Source organism: Condylura cristata, unplaced genomic scaffold (genome assembly GCF_000260355.1).
Source record: "Condylura cristata isolate star-nosed mole 26May11 unplaced genomic scaffold, ConCri1.0 scaffold00012, whole genome shotgun sequence".
NCBI lineage: Eukaryota > Metazoa > Chordata > Mammalia > Eulipotyphla > Talpidae > Condylura > Condylura cristata.
This window is the reverse complement of record NW_004567113.1, coordinates 33006851-33027245: the sequence shown is the minus strand read 5'-3', so window position 1 is coordinate 33027245 and position 20395 is coordinate 33006851. Positions and strand designations below refer to the sequence as shown.

Genomic DNA, 20395 nt, shown 5'->3' with positions numbered 1-20395 from the left:
TCCGGGGCAGGCGGGAATCGAACTCATGCGGAAGCGGCTTTAGATTCTCAGTGCTGTGCTTTAACCCGCTGCGCCACCAGGGAGGGCCTCTCCTTTGAATTATTTTAAAACTTCTTAGTCACCCAACTTGGAACTAACATTTGGGAAAGTGGTCAGACCTTCTGTGTACCTTAATATTCTCAACTAGATAATACTCCTTGGGTGGGAGTTTTCATAAAATAAGTATTAGTTGTGTAATATGGAAGAACTTTTCTTTTTCACGTCAGTCTTCACTCTGCTCTGCCTCTCTCACACCAACACTACAGCAACTCTTTGGTGAGGTGGTTTGTGTGATATCACCCATCGTTAAATGCAGAGGTCTTGTAGTCACAGACCTGAGTTTGAATCTCTGCTCCACCATTCACCTCTGGCATGTGCAGCCTGACTGTAAGACTTCTAAGCCTCTCTTTCAGTTTCTATGGATGGGCCTGGTGTTATCTTGCAGATTGGTTGTGAGGATTAAAATGAGATACAGTAAAATTAAATAGTATCACAGCTTTAAGATATAGTAAACACTTAAAAAGTAGCTGTGATAATTTTCAACAGAAAAATAGCAGACATAAGCTTTATTTTATAATAATTAGCTTATTGTTATAGATTTGCCTGAAATATACTAGGAATAGTTAGAGCAATCTTTTTTTAGTCCACCTTCATACAGGGAAGATGTAAAGATGCAATTAATTAAAGCAAATATATCTAAAAATAAAACTACAAGATTAGAAATTTATAGCCATAGAACACAATTTATTTTCTCATGATTTGTTTTTTGTTTAATGCTTTCTTATGTGATTTATGAATTAAATAAGAGTTGAACAAACATCCTAGTAAACCTTTCTTCCACCTGCCAACTTACTTACTGATTGTTAGAACCTGCTATTATAAAATAGCTCTTCCTCCAATGAGACACACACACACACACACACACTTTTGACCTGTTCAGAATGATTCATTCGTTTTATCTCAAATGCACCTCCCTTCATAAGTTCTCACACTTCCTTCATACACTTTTCTCCTTCCAAAACTATAATTAAGGATGGACTGGATATTATTAATTCTGTGGATATGCTTATTAGTTATATAGACTTGAGAAAATGACACAAGCTTCCTGCCTCAACTTCTTGCTTTGTAAAATAGAAATACAATACCTACCTCTTTACTTTTTGTGATGATAAATGGAAAAAAATCATAGCACACTTTTGTACTCAAGAGGACACTTAATAAATGTGCTCTCTCCCCCTCCCCCTTTTCTAAGCTGTAGAAAAGCACCCTAAACTTGTGCTGCTCAAATCTCAGTTAGATTCAATATGTCACAATAGGACTAGATAGCCAGATACAAGTGTTCATTAAAATAAATTACAGAAAGATATAGAGCCATTATTTACATAATAACGTAATGTAAACAAATTAACTATTTCTAAATAGTTTATCATAATATTGAGAAATAGGAATAAGTTAAATAATTCATTTCAACTTTTTTTTTTAGATTTATTTATTTATGTATATAAAACTGGGTTACAGGCCAGAGAGATGGAGGGTGAGAGGATTCATCAGAGACAGAGCGGGGTACAGAACAGGCAGATCGACAAAGTACACTGCTGAGGGGAGCAGCGCGCAGGTCAGGAGAGGTCTGTGGCCATGTGGAGCTCCTCAGGACAGGCGGGGATCGAGCTCATGCAGAAGTGGCTTAAGCTTTTTAGTGCTGCACCACCAGGGAGGGCCTCATTTCAACTTTTTTTTTTTTTTTTTTAAGATTTATTTATGCATACAGAACTGGGGTACAGGCCAGAGGTGCAGGGGGGGTGAGAGGTTTCACCAGAGACAGAGTAGGGAGCAGAACAGGCAGATCGACGAAGTCCACTGCTGAGGGGAGCAGCGGGCGGTCAGGAGAGGTCTGCCGCGCCATGTGGTCACCGCCGGGGCAGGCGGGAATCGAACTCATGTGGAAGTGGCTTTAGATTCTCAGTGCTGTGCTCTAACCCGCTGCGCCACCAGGGAGGGCCCTCATTTCAACTTTTAATGGATATGTTTTAATGGATATGTTTTATGTGTGGAGTGTCTAACAATACAAAATGAGATTCCATCATGAAGGCAAGGGGTTTGTTCAAGTGTTCCATCATTCAGTACTTAATTTCTGAGCACCTGGGAACACACACAGCTCTTTCCTTAGAGAGTGCACACAAAGGAGAAAGGAAAAAGAAAAGATGCTATATAGTGTGATCAAGAGCTGAGGAAGCACATACAAGGAGCCCTAAGATTTAGGAAGGAAAAGAACTGGCATGGAAAACTTCAAGGAAAAAGGATATCTTTGCTAAAATAAGTAGGAATTTTGTCCTCATATGTAAAACATAGACCCTGTGTATTTTTTCTATTTTGGCTTAACCCAGTCAGCTTATCACTAGTTTTCTTTTCCTGAGACCTGGAATAACCTTGGCTGATGGAAAGAATATAACCATATCGGATTATCTGTTTCATAAGCTACTTTTAGTTTGGTTCCTGGTATTGCTTTGTCAGCTCCCCGAAAATTTTCATAATCCTATTTAAAATGCCTCTAACTATAGATGCTAATTTACATGATATTAACTCTCCTGTGTCTTCATTTAAAAAATTACGTGATACAAGAGATTCTGACTCTGACTCTAAGTTATTAAATATTGGATAGTCTATCTTCCAACATACCACAACCTTCAGCCAAAGTGATCAATGATGTCGACTCAACATTTTTAACCATAATACTCAACTGTCATGATTAATGTATAGTTTAATGTCTGTCTCCCCCACCACCCACAAAAATTGTAAACTCCTTGAATGCAGAGACTGTGGCTATGTTACTTATTATTGTACCTTTAGCATCTAGCTCAATGCATGCATATTCATTCATTCATTCATTCATTCAACAAATGTCAGACTGTTTCCTAAGCACTCAGAGTCAATAGTAAAGAATACTGTTTTTGTCCTTGTAGAGATACATTCAAAGATGTAAGAAAGACAATAAGCAAAGTAGTAAATAGAAAAAATCAAATGTTCAGTAATAATATGATAAAGAGGAGAACATGACAAAGGGGATTAAAAAAAGATGTATGGGTGGGACAAGATGTTTTAGATGTGGTATTAGGGAAAGATGAGGCTAGCTAAGTCTAACAGAGACCTGAATTGATTGGCAGTGATAGTCACACCCAATTCTGGGGAATGATCTTTCCTGGCAAGAAACCATGTGCAAACCCAAAGACAGGAGTGTGCATGGTGTATTTAAAGAGGCCAGCTGTTCAAAGAACTTGGGACCTCTCCCTTAAAATCTTGAGGCTTTTTAAATTGTTAATTACTTGGCCATCACATATAGGCCAAGGCAATCTTGCACAAAGATTAATGAAGATAAGAGCTGGACATGCCTTCTTTGAGTAAGTATTTGTCCTAATTATAAGCGCACACTACCACAGAATCAACAGTTTGGAGTTCAAATGTACCTGAGATATCTCACATGCATGGCAATCTTACTTTAAATTAACAGATAATTTGCACTCAGAGAGGGAGTAGACTTGTCAAGGCCAAAAGGTTCATCAGTGTTCCATGAAGTAACCAGGACTTCTGATTCCAAGTTCAGAGCGTAGATTCAGGACCTCCTGTACTGACCTCATACAGACACAGCTGTATTTCTATGCACAAATCTTCCTGGTTCATTCTGAACCAATCCTGTGGCTAACTCGGCAGGACCTGGAGTGCACCTGTCCGCCCTAGCTAATGTTGTGCATGGGTGAGCACACTCCCCAGTAAGGCCAACAAACAAGCAGAGCTACAAGAAGCCCCAGACCCGTTTCAAACATGCACCCCTCGGTGGGTTAGCAACACAATCCTTTTAAAAGTTTTCCTTATTTAGCTTATCTCCTTTATTTGTATTTTTTTAAATAAGCATTTTAATAATGGAAGCCCTAAGATGCATTACTAAAATGCAGCTTGGAAATCATAACTATAATAATAAATCATGCTGGTAACTGAGAAAACACTATTAAGAATTACAGTAAAGTTCTAATTTATGATATCATCAATTCATTAAAATGAAATATATATATGTGTGTATGTGTGTGTGTGTGTGTGTATATATATATATATATATATATATATATATATATATATATATACAGGCACTAACATTTTAAAGGACCTCATTTACTTTCATTTTCTGAGTAAGAAAGGAATCTTCACAGTCACAGTGAACTAACTGGAGATTACTGAATTCTCTTCTTTTGTTTATATATGTTTTTTCCCTGGGAATAAAAATCTCCAAAATTAATGTTACTCACAACAGTCTACGATGCCGTATCTACATAATATCCAAAGTCATGTGAAGGAAAATACATTATAAAGTTCTTCCAGCCATCATTTAAACTAGAAAACAGTGGTCTTTAATAATAAATTTAGGACCCTTCTTTGGGTTGCCTCAGGTTAAAGCACAGCACTGCAAGCTAGCTTTAGCCGCTTCAGTGCGAGTAATATCAAGTCAGAAGGTCATCCACATGGCATGGCAGACCTGTCCTGTCTCTCCCGCTGCTCCCCTCAGCAGTGTCTGTTAGTCAATCTGCCTGTTGTGCTCCCCACTCTGTCACCGGTGAAGCCTGTACCCCAGTTCTGTATGCATAAATAAATAATTCTTTAAATAAATAAATAATAAAAATAAATTTAACTATTTTGTTCTGTTTTTCTCTTCACTTTTGAACTGAAAAACAAGAACCACAACAAACTGTCTTCTGCCTAAAATAGACCTTATTAAGAAATTGAAATTCAACTGTTATTTTAAAAATCATCTCAACGATTCGTTTTTTTGCCATTAAAAGTATCCAAATATCTAATAAATTAAGAACACAGAATCCAAAGCCTTAGTAAGTACCCTGTTATAGGCATTAATCTGAGGATTAATAATATAATACCTCACAAGATTGTTCTGATGATTTAAAAAGCAAATATAAAGTGTTTAGAACAATATTTGTTAGCCTATGCAATGCTATGTTATGCTTATGCCACGTAAGTGCCTGTTAGATAAGTAATAAATAATACTTTAGATCACATTTACTATCATCAGCAATCTTTGATAAAGGCAAAATGTTCAATTTGATGTCCACATAAAACATTTAAATTCACATCTAAATTTTAAGACTTGCTGCCCAAATTTGGCAAAATTGTTCCTCCCTTTCAACTTTTACCTCTTCCCCTCCCCATGTCATTCCATCTCCAAAAAGGCATCCACATGTGAAAGTATGCCTTAGTTTGTTGTGCTGACTGTTAATGCACCTCTCATCAGATTAAGAACAAGAAAAGCAAGAACGAGGCCCCTGCTATGAAACTCTGAGGTAATAAAATTAATAGCACTGTTCACCACTACCTAGAGTAAAGGTAAGATGATTAGACAAGAATGTGTGCTTCAGTGCTGAAGGGAACTCAATTTTAGTGGGGAAGGTTTTAGCATAAATTGTACCCATTTTATGTTGCATAATTGTTACGTAAGTTAACTTGACTCTTTGCTCCTGATCCCTCTTGTGTAAACTGGGGAATCACAACGATGTTTGGAGACACAACGAGTTAACTCTTATAAAGTGCTTACATACCATGATAAAGCAAGAATGTATTATAGCAAATTGGAGCTTTGGACCTTTCCAAAGCTTCCAACATGCCAAGCAGGGGTCTCAGAAACCAGAGGCAGGATGCATTTCGATGCCAGGGTGGGGAGCCGACTGGGGGCCTCCGCACAGCCTCCCCGCCACTAACTTCCCAGAGAGTAGGCTCAGAAAACTCCACGCCCAGAAAGACGCCTTTACCCTGTGAGTTGTGTCTGCGTCTCTCCACTGCGTGGCTCCAGCAACCGCCAGTCATTCGGATGATCCAGAGTCACAGTAGTCGCCGGGGCCGCACGGAAATTAGCATCCCGCTCGGGGGCGTGGCTCGCAAGAAGGCCCCGCCCAGCACCTCCTTGGGCGAAGCTGACCGGGGGCGGGGTCAAAGCTCCCTGCTGGCGACCCCGCTGCTCCTCCAGACCGCGGACCTTAGCAAGTGGAAGCCGAGGGCTAGGAACGAACTGTGGCACCCAGGAGCCCCGTCCGGGGGCCATGGGGGCCCAGGTGAGGCTGCCACCAGGAGAGCCCTGCCGAGAAGGTAAGTGGCAGTCCTGAGCCGGGGAACTGGCATCTGGGTGTTGGTGGGAAAAGGTGGGCAGTCCGGTACCACTGGAGGCGGAAAGGAATACGCCGACCCTAAAAGCATTCGTTCAGGTATTTACTCGGCTCTCAGGGTCTAGACTGGAATCAGCCAACTAGTCCCAAAGGTGTATCCGTGTCTACAATATGCTGAGCTCTATGGGACAGCCGAGTCCTACAAGACTTACGTGGCTCCAACCCCGGTCTACCACGTAAATTCCAGCGTGTTGAGTTTCGAGACCGGGAAATTCAGGAAAGACTCCCAACTCTGATCTGGGAAAGATGGTTTCCTCTGACTCACTCTCAAATCCCGAGTCTGCGGTCCACACCACCCAGAGAACTCAGGGCGTATCCCGAGACCCCGCAGGAGTCCGGGGTTGTGTCCTGCGCTGGCTCCTCGAGGGTCCGAACGGTAGAAGTCGGGCATCTTGGGCCCGGGGTAAGGAGTGCGCTGGACCCACCTGGACCGCCCACGTTTCTCTTTCTTTGAGGTGAAAGTATCTCCCACCCCATTAGTTCGTGTCTGATTCGCCTTAAGTCATTCGGCTGTTAAGGGTGAGAGCCGGAAGGGAAAGGATACGGGGCGTTGGGCGCTGTCAAATGTAGGTTTGCCAGTGTTTGCTGGACTGGGACTTCAACCCCCACCTGAGACCTGTGCAACTGTTAGGCGTGGCCCTTATTTCCCCTTTGCCAGGTTTTTGCTACCGTGTCCATAGTAGCAAAGGCGCGCGTGTGCCAGCACCGAAGTGGCGAGGTAGGCGGGGACGGTTTAGAGTCTGGATCAACTAAAGAGATGGTTTTCAGTGTCAAGGGAAAGTCGATTTCTGATTTTCCTGGGGAGGATGCAAAAAGGGTGAGAGAAGTGCGAAGCACAAGTACTGTATTTTACCAAAGTTGCCAGTAGCTTTCTCGGTGGTGTTCTTTCTTGGCTCTTCCAGATTATTCCTTGATACGGAGTGATTAAAAAAAAAAAAAAGTCGGAACAAGTTCCGAGAGAACGAGAATCAAAAAGTTGAAAGTGGTTGCCTCCGCAGATCTAGAATAATTTCCTAGATAGTCAGATTGTGTGTGTGACCTTTGTGTAATTAATAGGTAAACCATAAGTCTCACAACTAAGCCTTCTTCCTTGTTTGCCCAAGGATCTGTATGTAGGAGGGTGTGTAAATCACACCTACTTGTTTTAACATCATACTGATGTTTTTCCTGCTTTGCTCACGCATTTAGTGCCAACACGAAATATTCAAGCTGGAGATTTAATACCTGGAATTAACTGTGGTGGTTAATTGTCTGGCAGACTACTGGAAAGAAAGGCGAGAAATCAAATCTAGGTTATCAACCTTGGTGGGAAGATATCAGGCTTCAGTGTCAATATCAGTTTTGATTTAGCCCCCTTGAATCTTTATTCATCTGTAAACTGGGAATAGTTCCTACAATTGTGAGGCGTAGACACAGGTGAGACTGCATATAATGCAGGCAATTCAGAGTCTGATTATGGAGTAAATGTTCAGTTTTTCATTTATTCATCCATTCAAATAAGAGTCCCATGTGCCAGCCACTGACCTAGGTGTTAGTATAGAAGAATTTGCAGGAAAATCTGGCCTTAAACTTTAGGGCCAAGTTTCTGCTTCCATGTAGCTTACTGACTGTCTAGGGGCAGATGATATACCAGGAACACATAAAAAAGGACATTTCCAAGGGCGGTGAGTACCATGGGCAATGTATTGAGAGAGTTGGAATGTTTAGATTGGGTACTCAGGGAACATTCCTTACAGAAAGTAACAGAAATTGGCACCCACATGACCAGGAGTCCACCATGAGCTCTGAGGGAAGAACATACCAATTGGACTTCTGTGAAGAAAAAGTTGACCCCATCCTTTGATTTTTACTTTTAAAACCATAGATGCTTCAAAAGATCTAACCCCAAAATTACCTAAAAAAAAAAACTAAACACTTAAGACACCTTTTTAAAAATTGAACTCTTTGACATTATTCTTCAAATCTTCTACAAATCTCAGTTTGAGTCCAACAGCCAGTAAAATTTTATAAACATGAAATCGGGTGACAGGCAATGATAGAGCTAAGACACTCTCTATGGGAGGCGGGGGGGAAGGGCCAGGACAGGAGTGGGAAGAGCACAAGGGACTATGGTGATGGTGTGTGGGAGAATTGGTGGTGGGAATTTCATGGGGAAGCCATACAGTATACAAAAATGAAGAATGGTGATGTAATAAATGTATTTATAAAACAAGAAAATAGGGTACCATGGAAATAAAATGTAAGAAACCCACTCATCATCGGTGAAGTACCAGCTGCCAGGTATGAGTAGTGTCATGCAGGAAACAAAAGACAGAATGTCTGGGCTGTAAGACAAACATGTATTTTTGGTGCATCTTCTTGAGAGTTCTGGCCGTTTTGGCAGCAGGAAGAATAAGCATGAAGGGACAAAGGATCCAGTGGTTTTCCCACTCTTCTTTGATTGAGTGGCTCACTTTCCAGGGTGCAGCCAGCTAGCAGAGTGAAAGTTACCTGGATGGTATGTAGAGAAGATTTAACCTGTCTTCATGGTTTTGAGAGGAGAAACTTACAGGGCTGCATACTTTGAGAACTGACTATCTACAGAACTGATAAGCCCATGTCCCATGTCATGTATATAATTTTAAATTCTCAAAGCAGAATCATAGAACAAAGTATCATCTTATTTTTGCACATAATTAAATTCTGTGAGTTTTATTAGGTAGGCATTATCTCTGTTTTACTGTTACAGAAATAAGGCTGCATGCCTAGTAATCAAACCAAGCGCAACATTTTGGGGGCCTATTTTCTTTCTTTCTTTCTGTGCCAGCCTTTTAGATGCAATGGTATACATTTTAATAATTCTAAAATTTTACTCTTAAAACACATCCACATCATAAAACATTTTTTTCCATATTCCATAAATGAACCCACACAGACATAGCAAGACAAGCTGCATCTTGTGTAAAATGTAACTGCTTACATGTTTTACAAAAACAAAGGTTTCCTCCAGATTTGTACAAGATTAAAAGCACAAGTTGTTTTTCCATACTATCATAGATTTTCTGTGCTGAATTCAAAAGTGCTTTTAGGGGACCTGTCTGGGGAGGCTCAGAGCTAAATCTCAGCACTCTCACCACTAAGCCCTGAGTTCGATTTCTGGTGGAGGAACTGACCCACTTACAGCACAGCACTGCTGTCTGGCCCACTGCTCCCCTTTGCAATGTATGTCGGTAAATTCACCCTTTTGCTCCCCACTCTGTCTCTGGTGAATCCTTTCACTGCCCCTCCCACCTTGGGCCTACACCCCAGTTCTATGCAAAAAAAAAAAAAAACTGGTAAAAATTCTTCAGTAAATGTTGTTCAGAAAGTAAAATGTTATTTTTTAATCTTTTTTAATATGAACTGTCCTAATTATTATTCAAAACCTTGATATAAATACCTGCTTATTGAGATCATTATTCCTTAGGTTCCTTTTCTGCATCTTCATTCTTTAAAACTTTTTAATTTCAAGAAAATTTTATCTCTTACAATTTAGTAACTTTTGTAATAGGCTATAAAGTTTAAAAACAGCAACACTTTATGTAGGAAACCTGATGGCTAATAGCCCTCCTAGATTACATAGTTTCCAAATACACTGAAAGTGGAAAGTTCTTATTTAAAGATAGAGATTTTGGCTTTTTTAAAAAATCAAAGTATCCTTTCAAAGTTACTTTAGTAAACTGAAATAATGTGCTTCTTACCCAGCCCTATTGGAGTTTATATGTAGATATGTCTATTGTGATTTGATTTCCAAACTTGTTCAAAATTCTTTCTCATTCTTATTCTCTAAGAGATTTGCTCTAAGTTATTCTTATTCAGCAACTCTGAGTCCTGTTTATTAGTGCTCTCATTAAAATTGTTAGTTCCAAGACACCAGAGACCTCATACCTGCCTACTTGATCTGTCTCATCAGTTCCTAGAACAGGACCTGGCACGCAGGTGGCGCTGCATGAGAATTTGTTGAGTGTTAATACATGAATACTTAGCATGGTGCCTGCTTTGCATGGTAGGTTTCAACAGCTGTTTTGCTGTGGAGTAAATGAAGTAGCTATATGAGTACACAAAGCTGTTATAAAGTCATAATTAAGCTGCAAGAAGAAGTTTGTTTGAAAAGTATTGTTAAATAGGGTAATATGATTAAAAGTGACTGAGAATTTTAGATTGGGAAGGCAGAGAGACTCTTTCTAAAAAGGTGACATTCCACTTGAGCCCAGATTTGGGGGGGAAGCTTGTCAGCCAGATACTGGGTGAAATAATCATTTCGTAAAGGCCTTAAAGGGAGAAGGAATTTATAATAGGATTGAGGTTGGAGGGGGAGACAAATAGTAAGGAATGAGCTCCGAGAAATAACTGGAGACTGGATTCTATAGAGGCTTGTAGACTGTGATGGGGATTTGGGATTTTTTCTGAATCATAAGGAAAGTCATTATAGAATTTGGGAGGCAGAATGACAAAACCAGACCTCCTTATCTACAGTCTCTACAGTCCACCTGATCTTGTTCTCTACCACCTTCAACCTCCAGTCAAACCATCTTCCTTCCCTCACCCACATGCATTCCAGGCCTCAAACACACTCCTAACTCAGGGTTTTTGATTTTTCACCTAGTGGAGAAGTTCTCCTGTTTAATGTTTTTGAAAAAGTATTCCTTTCTGCATACTTCTTTTACTGCTCTAGGTGGCACTCAACATGTCATATGTTTATCAATTCACTTCTTTATTTCATTTACCCCATTGAAATGAATGTAAGAGAGCAAGAATTTTATTTATTCACTATTGTATCATGAGCTTCTAGAAAATACCTGATAGTAGCTACCCAATAAATATTTATTGACTCAACTGTGTGAAAAGATGACTTTTCAGCATTGTATCAGAGAATGGATAAGAGAGAGCTGTGCAGACTCCAAAATGTGTAAAGATTTTTAAATGTCCAGAATAAGGAGTTTAGATTTTTGTTACAATTGAAATGCAAAGTCTTGGAGGGAAAGGATTAAGTAAGGGAGTAACATAATCGGATTTGCACTGGGTGGTACGTGAAGAACAAGTTGGAGGAAACATAAGATTTCATTCTTTCTTTCCTTTACTAATACGAACAGGCAAGTGTGTGGGTCTGCTGATCACACAACCCAGAACTCAGTGGCTGAAACCAGACATCATATCAGTGGACATATGCTTATTGGTCAGTTGATGGTTGACTGATCTAGTCTGGGTTTGATCTGCATAAGATAACATGTTCATCTGTGTTTGGCTCCTTCATGTGGGATAAACCCCGATCTATTCTATGTGTTTTATTTCTGGAGCTCGGATAGAAGGGGCAGCAGCACCCAGGGAAGCTCTATTATCAACAAACACGGAGATGCTAGGAAGTAAATCCAAATGCATAGACGCATCTGGAGTTTCTCCTGATATCCTGTGCTTATACTTCACCATTGACTTCCAAGTCAATTCTCGTCCAATAAATCACTTCCTTCTTGACAACAGGGAAAGAATGCTCTTTGTGAGGGGCACTTTGTGAGGGGTAAGGAAGGGGGTGAGTCGTTACTGAAAAATAATCCAAATTAACACACGGAGTAGATGGCAAGACAAGGATTTCCTCAAACTAGAAATATCTTGCAGGGATTAAAAATATAGTTTTATGTAATCTTTGATGACTTCTTAGAAAGTAGATTCCCTTCTCGATGTAGTAGACTGAACAAATTAAATAATTGTTCTCTATAGGCAAATTGTACTGAAAAAACTCTTCACAGCATTTCATGTTTGCATAAACATTAATATTAATTTACAGCTGGCTTTATTTGTACTGTGTGTGTTTGTGGTTTTACTTTTCTGAAATGAAAGAATAGTAGGTTGGGAATCAGGTTTGTTGGCTCTTGTTTTAGCAGCTGTGACTTTTGGCACGTCACTTGGAATCTCAGCATCAGTTTCTTAAAATGATCTTCCAAACAAGTCCCTATGAGTTTACAGCCGTTCTGTAAGCAACAATTACGAGTGACCAGGATTGTAAGTAAATTACTCTGGGAACACAGATAGCTTATGATCCAACCACAAAATTTAGAAGGCATCTTCAGAATCACATAGTCAAACCCCCTCATTTTAGAGATGAAGAAACTGAAACCAAGAGTGAGAAATCAACTTCCTCATAATTATAGGTATTTAATGTTAGCGCCAAAGGTGGGGAAGGCGTATAGAAATTAAACTGTAGTGTTTTTAAGCCATCTGTGTAAGTAAACTTTCACATCTATATATAGAAGATATGTATTAAATTGAACTGACATTTTTGTAAGATCAAAATTGTCAAACTTTATCAAAATTAATCACGTATGATTCACCATAATAGCATTAGCCCTACTATTTGTAAGGAGAAAAACTAGATATTACCCAAAACCACCAACTACAAAATAAAAAATTAATTGTGAGATAATCATATAGTAGAATCCTATCACAGTGGGAAGAACAAACCCTGTAGCCACAAGTATCTGCATTAATAAATCTCAAAAATAAACAAGTCACCAAAGAATATAGACTGCATGATTATATTTTTATATACAAAAGAAGCAAAAACCAATGTATTGTATGAAATATAATCATATAGAGAAATCTTTATTTTTTCCCCAGCAAAATAATTTTAAGCAGGAAACTCAAAATAGAGAGTCATCACCTCTGAAGAATGATGTTTTTATTTCTTAAATTGTGTGGTCTGTGTGTTTTGTACATTGAATTATTTTTCTTTATACTTAATACCTGTTTGTGAAATACTAATTCCTCAGTACTTAGAAAAATAAATAATAACAACATCAAAGAAGAACACATACTCCCTGGTAGCAGGGGTCTAAATTGGCATAGTCATTTTAGAGGGCTAGTCAATCAATGTCTATTAAAATGAAAAATAATGAATGTGATAGTTTTATTCTTTCTTTGTTGAATAAAGTCTGGATTAAACTCCTGGATTCTTACCATGCTTACTTGAATCCTAAGAAACCAACTCAAATTTTTAGACATCTTGGAAACACTCCCAAAACCCAGCCCACACATCCTATTTCACTCATCTTTCCCTTTTACCCCTGCCACAACCCCTCCTCCTCCCTTCCCTCCTCTCTCTCTCCTTAAATCTGCTATAGGCTCCATATTTAACATGGCCCAAAACATAAAACAATTTAAGTTCTAAGGTCAGTAACTTAGACAAGATTTTTATTATGTTTTCTGCCATAAAACTTGGAACATTAACGTCTGTCACTGTGAGAACTTACACAATTCAACAAAGATAATAATAATATGCTCTCCCTTATCACCCTCTGCCTCCACAGGCCTTAAAATGTCAGGACTATTTTGCTATGTCAACATCTTAGAGAGAATATTGTTTGACTGGAATGAGCTCCACCCACACTATTTTCAGAGACGAAGTTTTGGAATGGTTATGTTAACTACACAGGAAGAGACACTAGCTAATGCGGCCACCGAATATACAGGAAAGTCAAGTGGATGTTTTCTGAGGAAGTAATAGGAGTGAAATTCTTACGATCAAAGGGAACTTTTCATTCTTGGAGTTTAGAGGAGATGAACAGTGCCCAGAACAAGATTGCAAAGGGCTAGTTGGCTTGAAAACTTGCTGCAGTTTTTACAGCAAGTAATACAATCTGACTAAAGTCCCACAGAATTAAAGATTATCCTTGAAGTGCTATCACTGTCCTTGGAATGTTTATAAATCTTGTCTCAGAATTTATACTATATCACCAAATTAAAGATGATTCATTTTCAATTACAGTGTTAAATGGGTTCTTATCATGAAAAACTTGAATTACATTATTTTCCTTTTTTCTAGATCTGCACTTCATGTTCATGGTTGTTTCTTAATTTTGTATGTGATAAAATTCAGATGATTTCATGTTTGTCAGGGAGGCATAGATAGAGCTATTAAACTTTTATTGCTAAGACATCATTTGGTCAAACTATCTTTTATTGCTTTGTGATACCTGCTTTTTTTTTTTTTGTAAGATTTATTTATTTGTGCATACAGAACTGGGGTACAAGCCAAAGGTGCAGGGGCGGTGAGAGGCTTCACCAGAGACAGGGTGGGGAGCAGAACAGGCAGATCTGCGAAGTATTCTACTGAGGGGAGCAGCGGGCGGTTCAGAAGAGGTCTGCCACGCCATGTGGGTCACCTCTGGGCAGGCAGGCATCAAACTCATGCAGAAGTGGCTTTAGCTTCTTCGTGTTGTGCTTTAACCCACTGTGCCACCAGGGAGGGCCTGTGATGCCTTCTTAAGATATTTGACATATAAAGCTGGCTTTTTCACTGAGTTCTAAAATTGTTCTTGGTTATGTTTTCTTTGTTCTTTTCTATTTAGGGTAATAATTAATGGGAAAATATGCCTTTTATTTATTTTTATGAATGATCCTGAACATCTTACATGTTTTTGTTTATTTTATTAAGATAACATACAGGAAATTATGGATTTAAAAGGAAAAAAGTTGAGAAGACAGAAAATTTGGTGAAAATGTCACCTTCTTGGCAACTTTTCAATAGAACAGATTATTTAAAATTTCTTATACAGTATAACATTTTTCATTTTGTGTTTAGTGTTTAACCTCAAAATTCTTAGGCACTTATTATAATGGAACTGCTTCAGTAGATTAACACGACTATTATATTCTTATTCTAAGAAAATCCTGATGTTTAATTTACTTTTCAATTAGATACTATTTTATTTAGGAGCAGGTGGGTTAAAAGAAACCTCAAAAATAATTGTCTTCAAGGAAAGAAATACCAACAACTAAATTCAGTTTAAAGATATTTTTTGAAATATGCAATTGATACCCCACCTCATGACTTAGCTATATTTTCTGGGAAGTGATCAGTGTGGTTGTTGTGCCCTCTCACTGCATTCACTACATTATAGCAAGTACCTACAGTGCTTTCCAGGAAACATGTTGATAATATGAAGGGGCGAGAAGGATGTGGGTGCCCTGTTGGGAACAGCTGAGTACAAGCCAGGAATAAACAGCTAGGTGCTGTGCTCATAGCTTGCTGGAACCACCATAAGCAAGTGTTATCAGATTTCCCAATTTATAAGAAGAATCTGGACCTTCAGGTGACATCTCTTATTCCAGGTGCCATCTCTAATTGTAGGTGAATTGTCTTATTAAAATGATAACTAAATATTTATAAGAAACCCTGTGAACCAACAGAACATGTTCTTAGGCCACTGGATTTCCCTTTATGGTTAAAAAAAAAAAGTGTACATGCATTGAAAAAAAGTGTTTCGATACTGTCCACTCAACTTTCTATCTCTTGCAGAAAGGGAGTGATCAGTGACACCTTTCCTTGTTTGCTGACATTTCTGTCTTTCCTTTTTTTCAGGCTATGTGCTATCGCTGGTCTGTTCAAACTTCTCCCAGGCTCAGTGTGAGATCACAAATGTGTCAGAAGTGCTGGATTCTTCTGTCCTCTACAGTGACAGCATAACCTCTACAGTGAATACCAGCATAACCAACCTGAACATTTCTGCAAATGCAGAAAGCCAATACAGTCTTTATGTGGGCCTGGTACTGGCCATAAGTTCCAGCATTTTTATTGGCTCCAGCTTCATATTAAAAAAGAAGGGCCTCTTACAACTGGCCAACAAGGGTTTTACTAGAGCTGGTAAGAATCAGATACAACTACTGAATTCAAGTTTCTAAACCTCTTGTAAACCCATAAGGTTATAGCAATAACATTTTAATGCCTCTTTTTATCTTAGCCTCAAGCTCTGTTCTTAACCGGTCTCTTATCAGCAGTTTTCAGGATTGAGCCAACTATGTCGCTTTTAGGTTGAAATTGAAATTCTTGCTTAATATTTGGTATGGGTTCTTCTTTCATAGCTTTAGACTGCATTTTCAGTACTCAAGATTAGGTCAGGCTACACCCTGCTTCAAACATGCCAGTGACTTTTCTCTGCACTTAGAATTAAAGTCCCAGTATCTTTCCACAGTCTCTGACCTGCATAGAATTGTCCTGTTACCTCGCCAACTTAAAGTCATCTTTCAACACCCTCCCTGTTTCTCTCTGGTTTCAAGAGATACCAAGTTTGTTTCCAGCTCGGTATCTCTTATTCCAGAACCCTTTCCCTGCCTTTCATTTACTGTCTCAGCGTTCAGCCTTCAGCTTAAATACCACCCAGAAAGATTTTCTTTGACCTTCCGCCCACTTTGGGCAGGTCTTTCTCATGCTAACATTTTTCTCACTCTGAATTTCCTTCATAGTACCTGTAGTAATTTTTCATTTTACATTTATTGCTTGATTACTTGTCGCCAACATGTTTACTTGGTTATTGACAATGTTCACCAGAGCAGGAATCTTCCTGCCATAGTGTTCGGCACCCAATACAATCTGTTAAAACAATAAATGGCTAGTAATAAACTAGGTTACTATTTACACATTGAAACATTTTGCATGCTGAGCAACCCTGCTTGATGATCTTCATTAACCATAAACTTTCTATTCGTTCTTATTAAATATATTATAAAAGTTTATTCTGAGGCTTGTATGGAAAAAGGATATCTATTTAAAAAAAGAAAATCTCAAATAAATACAGTTAACTCTCTGGCTAGATAATCTTCACAGCAAAGTACTTGTTTAGTTTAATTACGACAGACTTGTATCAAATTCACAGGATTAAATATATTAAAACTGATGAGAAAATAACCTGTGCGATAGCAAATGTGACTGAAGGTTGTGATCATGGTGACAGGAGGATAATGCCCAGGGACGCTTTGTTTCCTTTTCATCAAACTAGAAATTCAGGATGCCAGGTAGAGAATAAGTGGAATCGAGCTGGCTGATGTTAATTCTCTGACTCTCCAAAGTCTCAAAATTTTCCTTGCCAACCACCTTTTTTCCTTAGGTCCTTATTAGGTACCAATATTATTTACATTTTAGGGTTTTCTTTCTGTAATTTTAGCTGTGACTGAAATGAACTATTCAGGGTTCACAACTCTGGCATAAATACAGTCCTAATGATTAAATAAAATTTCCCTGCATGAAAAAACTGACTTTCTGTAGAATTCAGAGGTGAATGATGTAGAAGTTACATCATTGGAAATAACCAAGTAAATAAGTTCAAAGACTATCTCTCCTCACTCATCAGTCTTGTCAACCATAATCTAGTACCTTTCTTAGAACTAGGCTCTTCAAACCTTCTTCCTCTAATTTAGAAGTTACTTTTATTATTTTACAGGGCAAGGTGGACATTCTTACCTCAAGGAATGGCTCTGGTGGGCAGGGTTACTCTCAAGTAAGTTCCTAATGCTGAAAGTGGTGTTTGCTTAAAAAAAATTGCATGAAATTGTTCAAAACTGATAAAAATATCCCCTGGTAAGGGTAGAATTTAAGTCTAGAAATTTTAATACCAGTATAATATATTGTCTTACTTATATAAACTAAGTCCTAATATTTAAAGTTAATTTTTACTCTTCCCTCTTCTGACCTTCTGTGCTCTCATTACTGCCTGGGAATGCAAAAGGAAAAGTTAATATTTGAAATATTTTATTACTGACTTTCCCTTTCTCTTGTATTTCATTCCCAGGGACAGTTGAGGAAAATACTTTCCTCCCACATTTCCCCACTCATAATTTGAATGTGATTATTCTAGCCAATATTTTCTAAGTCATGGTACATCTTCTTGGCCAGGACCCAAGTATGGGTAAATTAGAGGCTTCTATAGCTGCTTAGCACTAAGAAATGGGGAGAGTAAGGCTGGCAGGACTGTTCTTCCTTCCTGACTTGCCCTGAAGGTTAAGATACTGTAGGATGTGAAGCACTTTCCAAATGCCCATGTGATTGTCCGATAGAAGGCAGTGTTTCCTCCCGAAGGCATTTTTCCAGATTTATAGTTCCCTCCTAACTTCTCTAAACATTTGTAAATCCCAAACCTGAAACTTCCAAAGACAGACCTCATATACTGAATTTCACACCACTGGCTAGTCATCTCCCTCTGCAGCCAGGAGCCTTAAAACTTTCATTTATTTCCACACCAAGTAGTGTATTTTAGTATTTATGAGATCTCTATAAAAACAATTAAATAATTTTTTAAATAAATGGCAGAATCTAAAAGGATGAATGAAACTTACTTTCACATGAACTGTTTACTTCATTTGAATAAAGATTGACAACAACTGTATTGGAAAGTTTCCACATAAATGTTTAGATAACTCTCCATTTCTCTCTCTTTTACTTCTGCCCACCCTCAATCCACAGTAGAGTGAAAATATAGGCAACATTTACAATTCATCATGTACAAAGTTCATGGCAATTTTGAAGAGTGAAGAACATGTTTCGAGATTTTATCTAATTGGTAAACATAGAATACTTTAATCATGAAATTAATATTTTCCTGGGAAGCTGACTATGGAGATAAAAATACAAATAACGCTAAACATTTAAGAAAAACTTCAACTTCTAAAATAACTTTATAGCTCTGCTTATGACAGCAATCTTCAAATTCTTCTGTAAGTTTAAACTTGTCTTATAATATTTTTCTAAAACTGAGTACTACTCTAGATTAGCCATGCTAGGGGCAGGAATGCAGGAAGAGCATAGCAGCACCCAGACAAAAGAAGGAAAACTGTGCCATTGTCTTTTATCTGTTCTAGTCGCCCTCTATACAGTCAGTGTTTGCTTGACATCCTCTGCCAGTGTGAAATACTACATCCTGAGGGCAAGTGTTCAATTGTGGCCCAAGAGATTATTTTTGCCCCAGAAAAAACAGAAAACAGTCCAATTCTTGAAAGTACTTCCTCTCACTCTAGAAGTTATTTGCGTCTCAGTATCCCATGGAAATCCAGCGCTCCTTAACTAAGAATAGATTGCAGGAGCACACTGCTACCTCGCAACAGCTTCTTGCTTGTCCTTAGCTGCTATGGCACTTACTCTTGCAGGTCATCTGAAATCCCTGGCTATCTGGCCTTCAGGCTACCTGTTTCCCAGACACTAGATGTTTGCAAAACATGCCACTTTCACAATTTATTTTTTTGTTAATGTAGCTGATAGAAAGTATTCTTGAGCAAACAGTTTTCTGTTACTCCGAAGCTACTTCTAGATTTCATCAGTGACCAAAGACTGTTTTGAAAGAATTCAAATCTCTGTTGGACATCTTTTTAAATGTGCATGCATCTGTCACCAGTTTACAATAGTTAAGTTTGTATCACCAGGTAGCTCCAGTTTGTCTGTATCCCTTACTCCAATCATCTACTGTCCTCCCAAAAAATAACTTCAATGATTCCTTTCAGCTCTATCTAGCAATATCTTTGGGGTATGTCTGTGCTTTAAATGTGCCACTTGTGTTTTTCTTCTGATATATAAGTCCCTGTTTTATGTTAATACTGTTTGCTTTATTTACAGTGGGAGCAGGAGAAGCTGCCAATTTTGCAGCTTATACTTTTGCACCTGCCACCTTGGTCACCCCCCTGGGTGCTCTGAGTGTGCTCATAAGGTAAGTGAGTTACAAGAAGCTTGACTTCGTAGGGATTTTTAAACTAAAGAACTTCAATCATAAGCAATATGTCCCACTCACAAGAAGCATAGCTCAAAACACAATTGAAAAATTGCAAAAAAATAATTTGAGAACACTATACAATAAATCGTAGAAATAACGCAATAACCTTTCTCTGTTATATAAAAAAGCTGAGCGTGAGCCTGGCTTCCTGCTTGCAGGAAGTAATTGTTTGTTATATTTGTGAGGATTCAGGAAAGTCTAACAGAGTTTTTGCTTCTCTCACCTGAACTACCACAGCCCTTTAGCCTTGTCTGTTGTCAGAGTCAGTTAATCACTATAGTTAGCGGAGAACTTAAAAAAGCATAATGTTTGAGTTAAATTTCAACTCTCATAAATGTCTTGCATTGTCTGCTGGATACTTCTGTTTGGAAACCTCTTCATTTCCCTTAGTAATGAACACAGGAATCATTTCCTTTGTTTCACAGAATGTGGGTCTAATTTTTCTGGGTTGATCTTTTTTTTTTTTATTACAAAGTTTATTTTTACATCATTTTGCACATTTTTTTTTTCCATCTCGACTGTAATCCCCGCGGGTTTCCCATCACCAAATCACCCCTGTGCCACCACCATAGTCCCGTGCATTTCCCTCCCTTCCTC

At 38.5% G+C, this 20395-nt stretch overlaps 2 protein-coding genes across 2 annotated transcripts in view; one reads left to right on the top strand and one right to left on the bottom strand.

Annotated features, from left to right (window-relative positions):
* CNGA1 (cyclic nucleotide gated channel alpha 1) overlaps positions 1 to 5862 on the bottom strand; it is a 25821-nt gene extending 19959 nt beyond the window's left edge. The window contains exon 1 of the mRNA XM_004681482.2: positions 5844 to 5862. The gene's annotated coding sequence lies outside the window, so the exon portion shown is untranslated. The remainder of the gene's footprint in view (positions 1 to 5843) is intronic.
* A 253-nt stretch (positions 5863 to 6115) lies between these two features.
* Positions 6116 to 20395, top strand: part of NIPAL1 (NIPA-like domain containing 1) — a 16976-nt gene continuing 2696 nt past the window's right edge. Inside the window, exons 1-4 of the mRNA XM_004681308.1 lie at positions 6116 to 6177; positions 15628 to 15909; positions 17483 to 17539; positions 19645 to 19735. Of these exons, the coding sequence (XP_004681365.1) occupies positions 6132 to 6177; positions 15628 to 15909; positions 17483 to 17539; positions 19645 to 19735 (476 nt within the window). The 5' untranslated portion in view covers positions 6116 to 6131. The remainder of the gene's footprint in view (positions 6178 to 15627; positions 15910 to 17482; positions 17540 to 19644; positions 19736 to 20395) is intronic.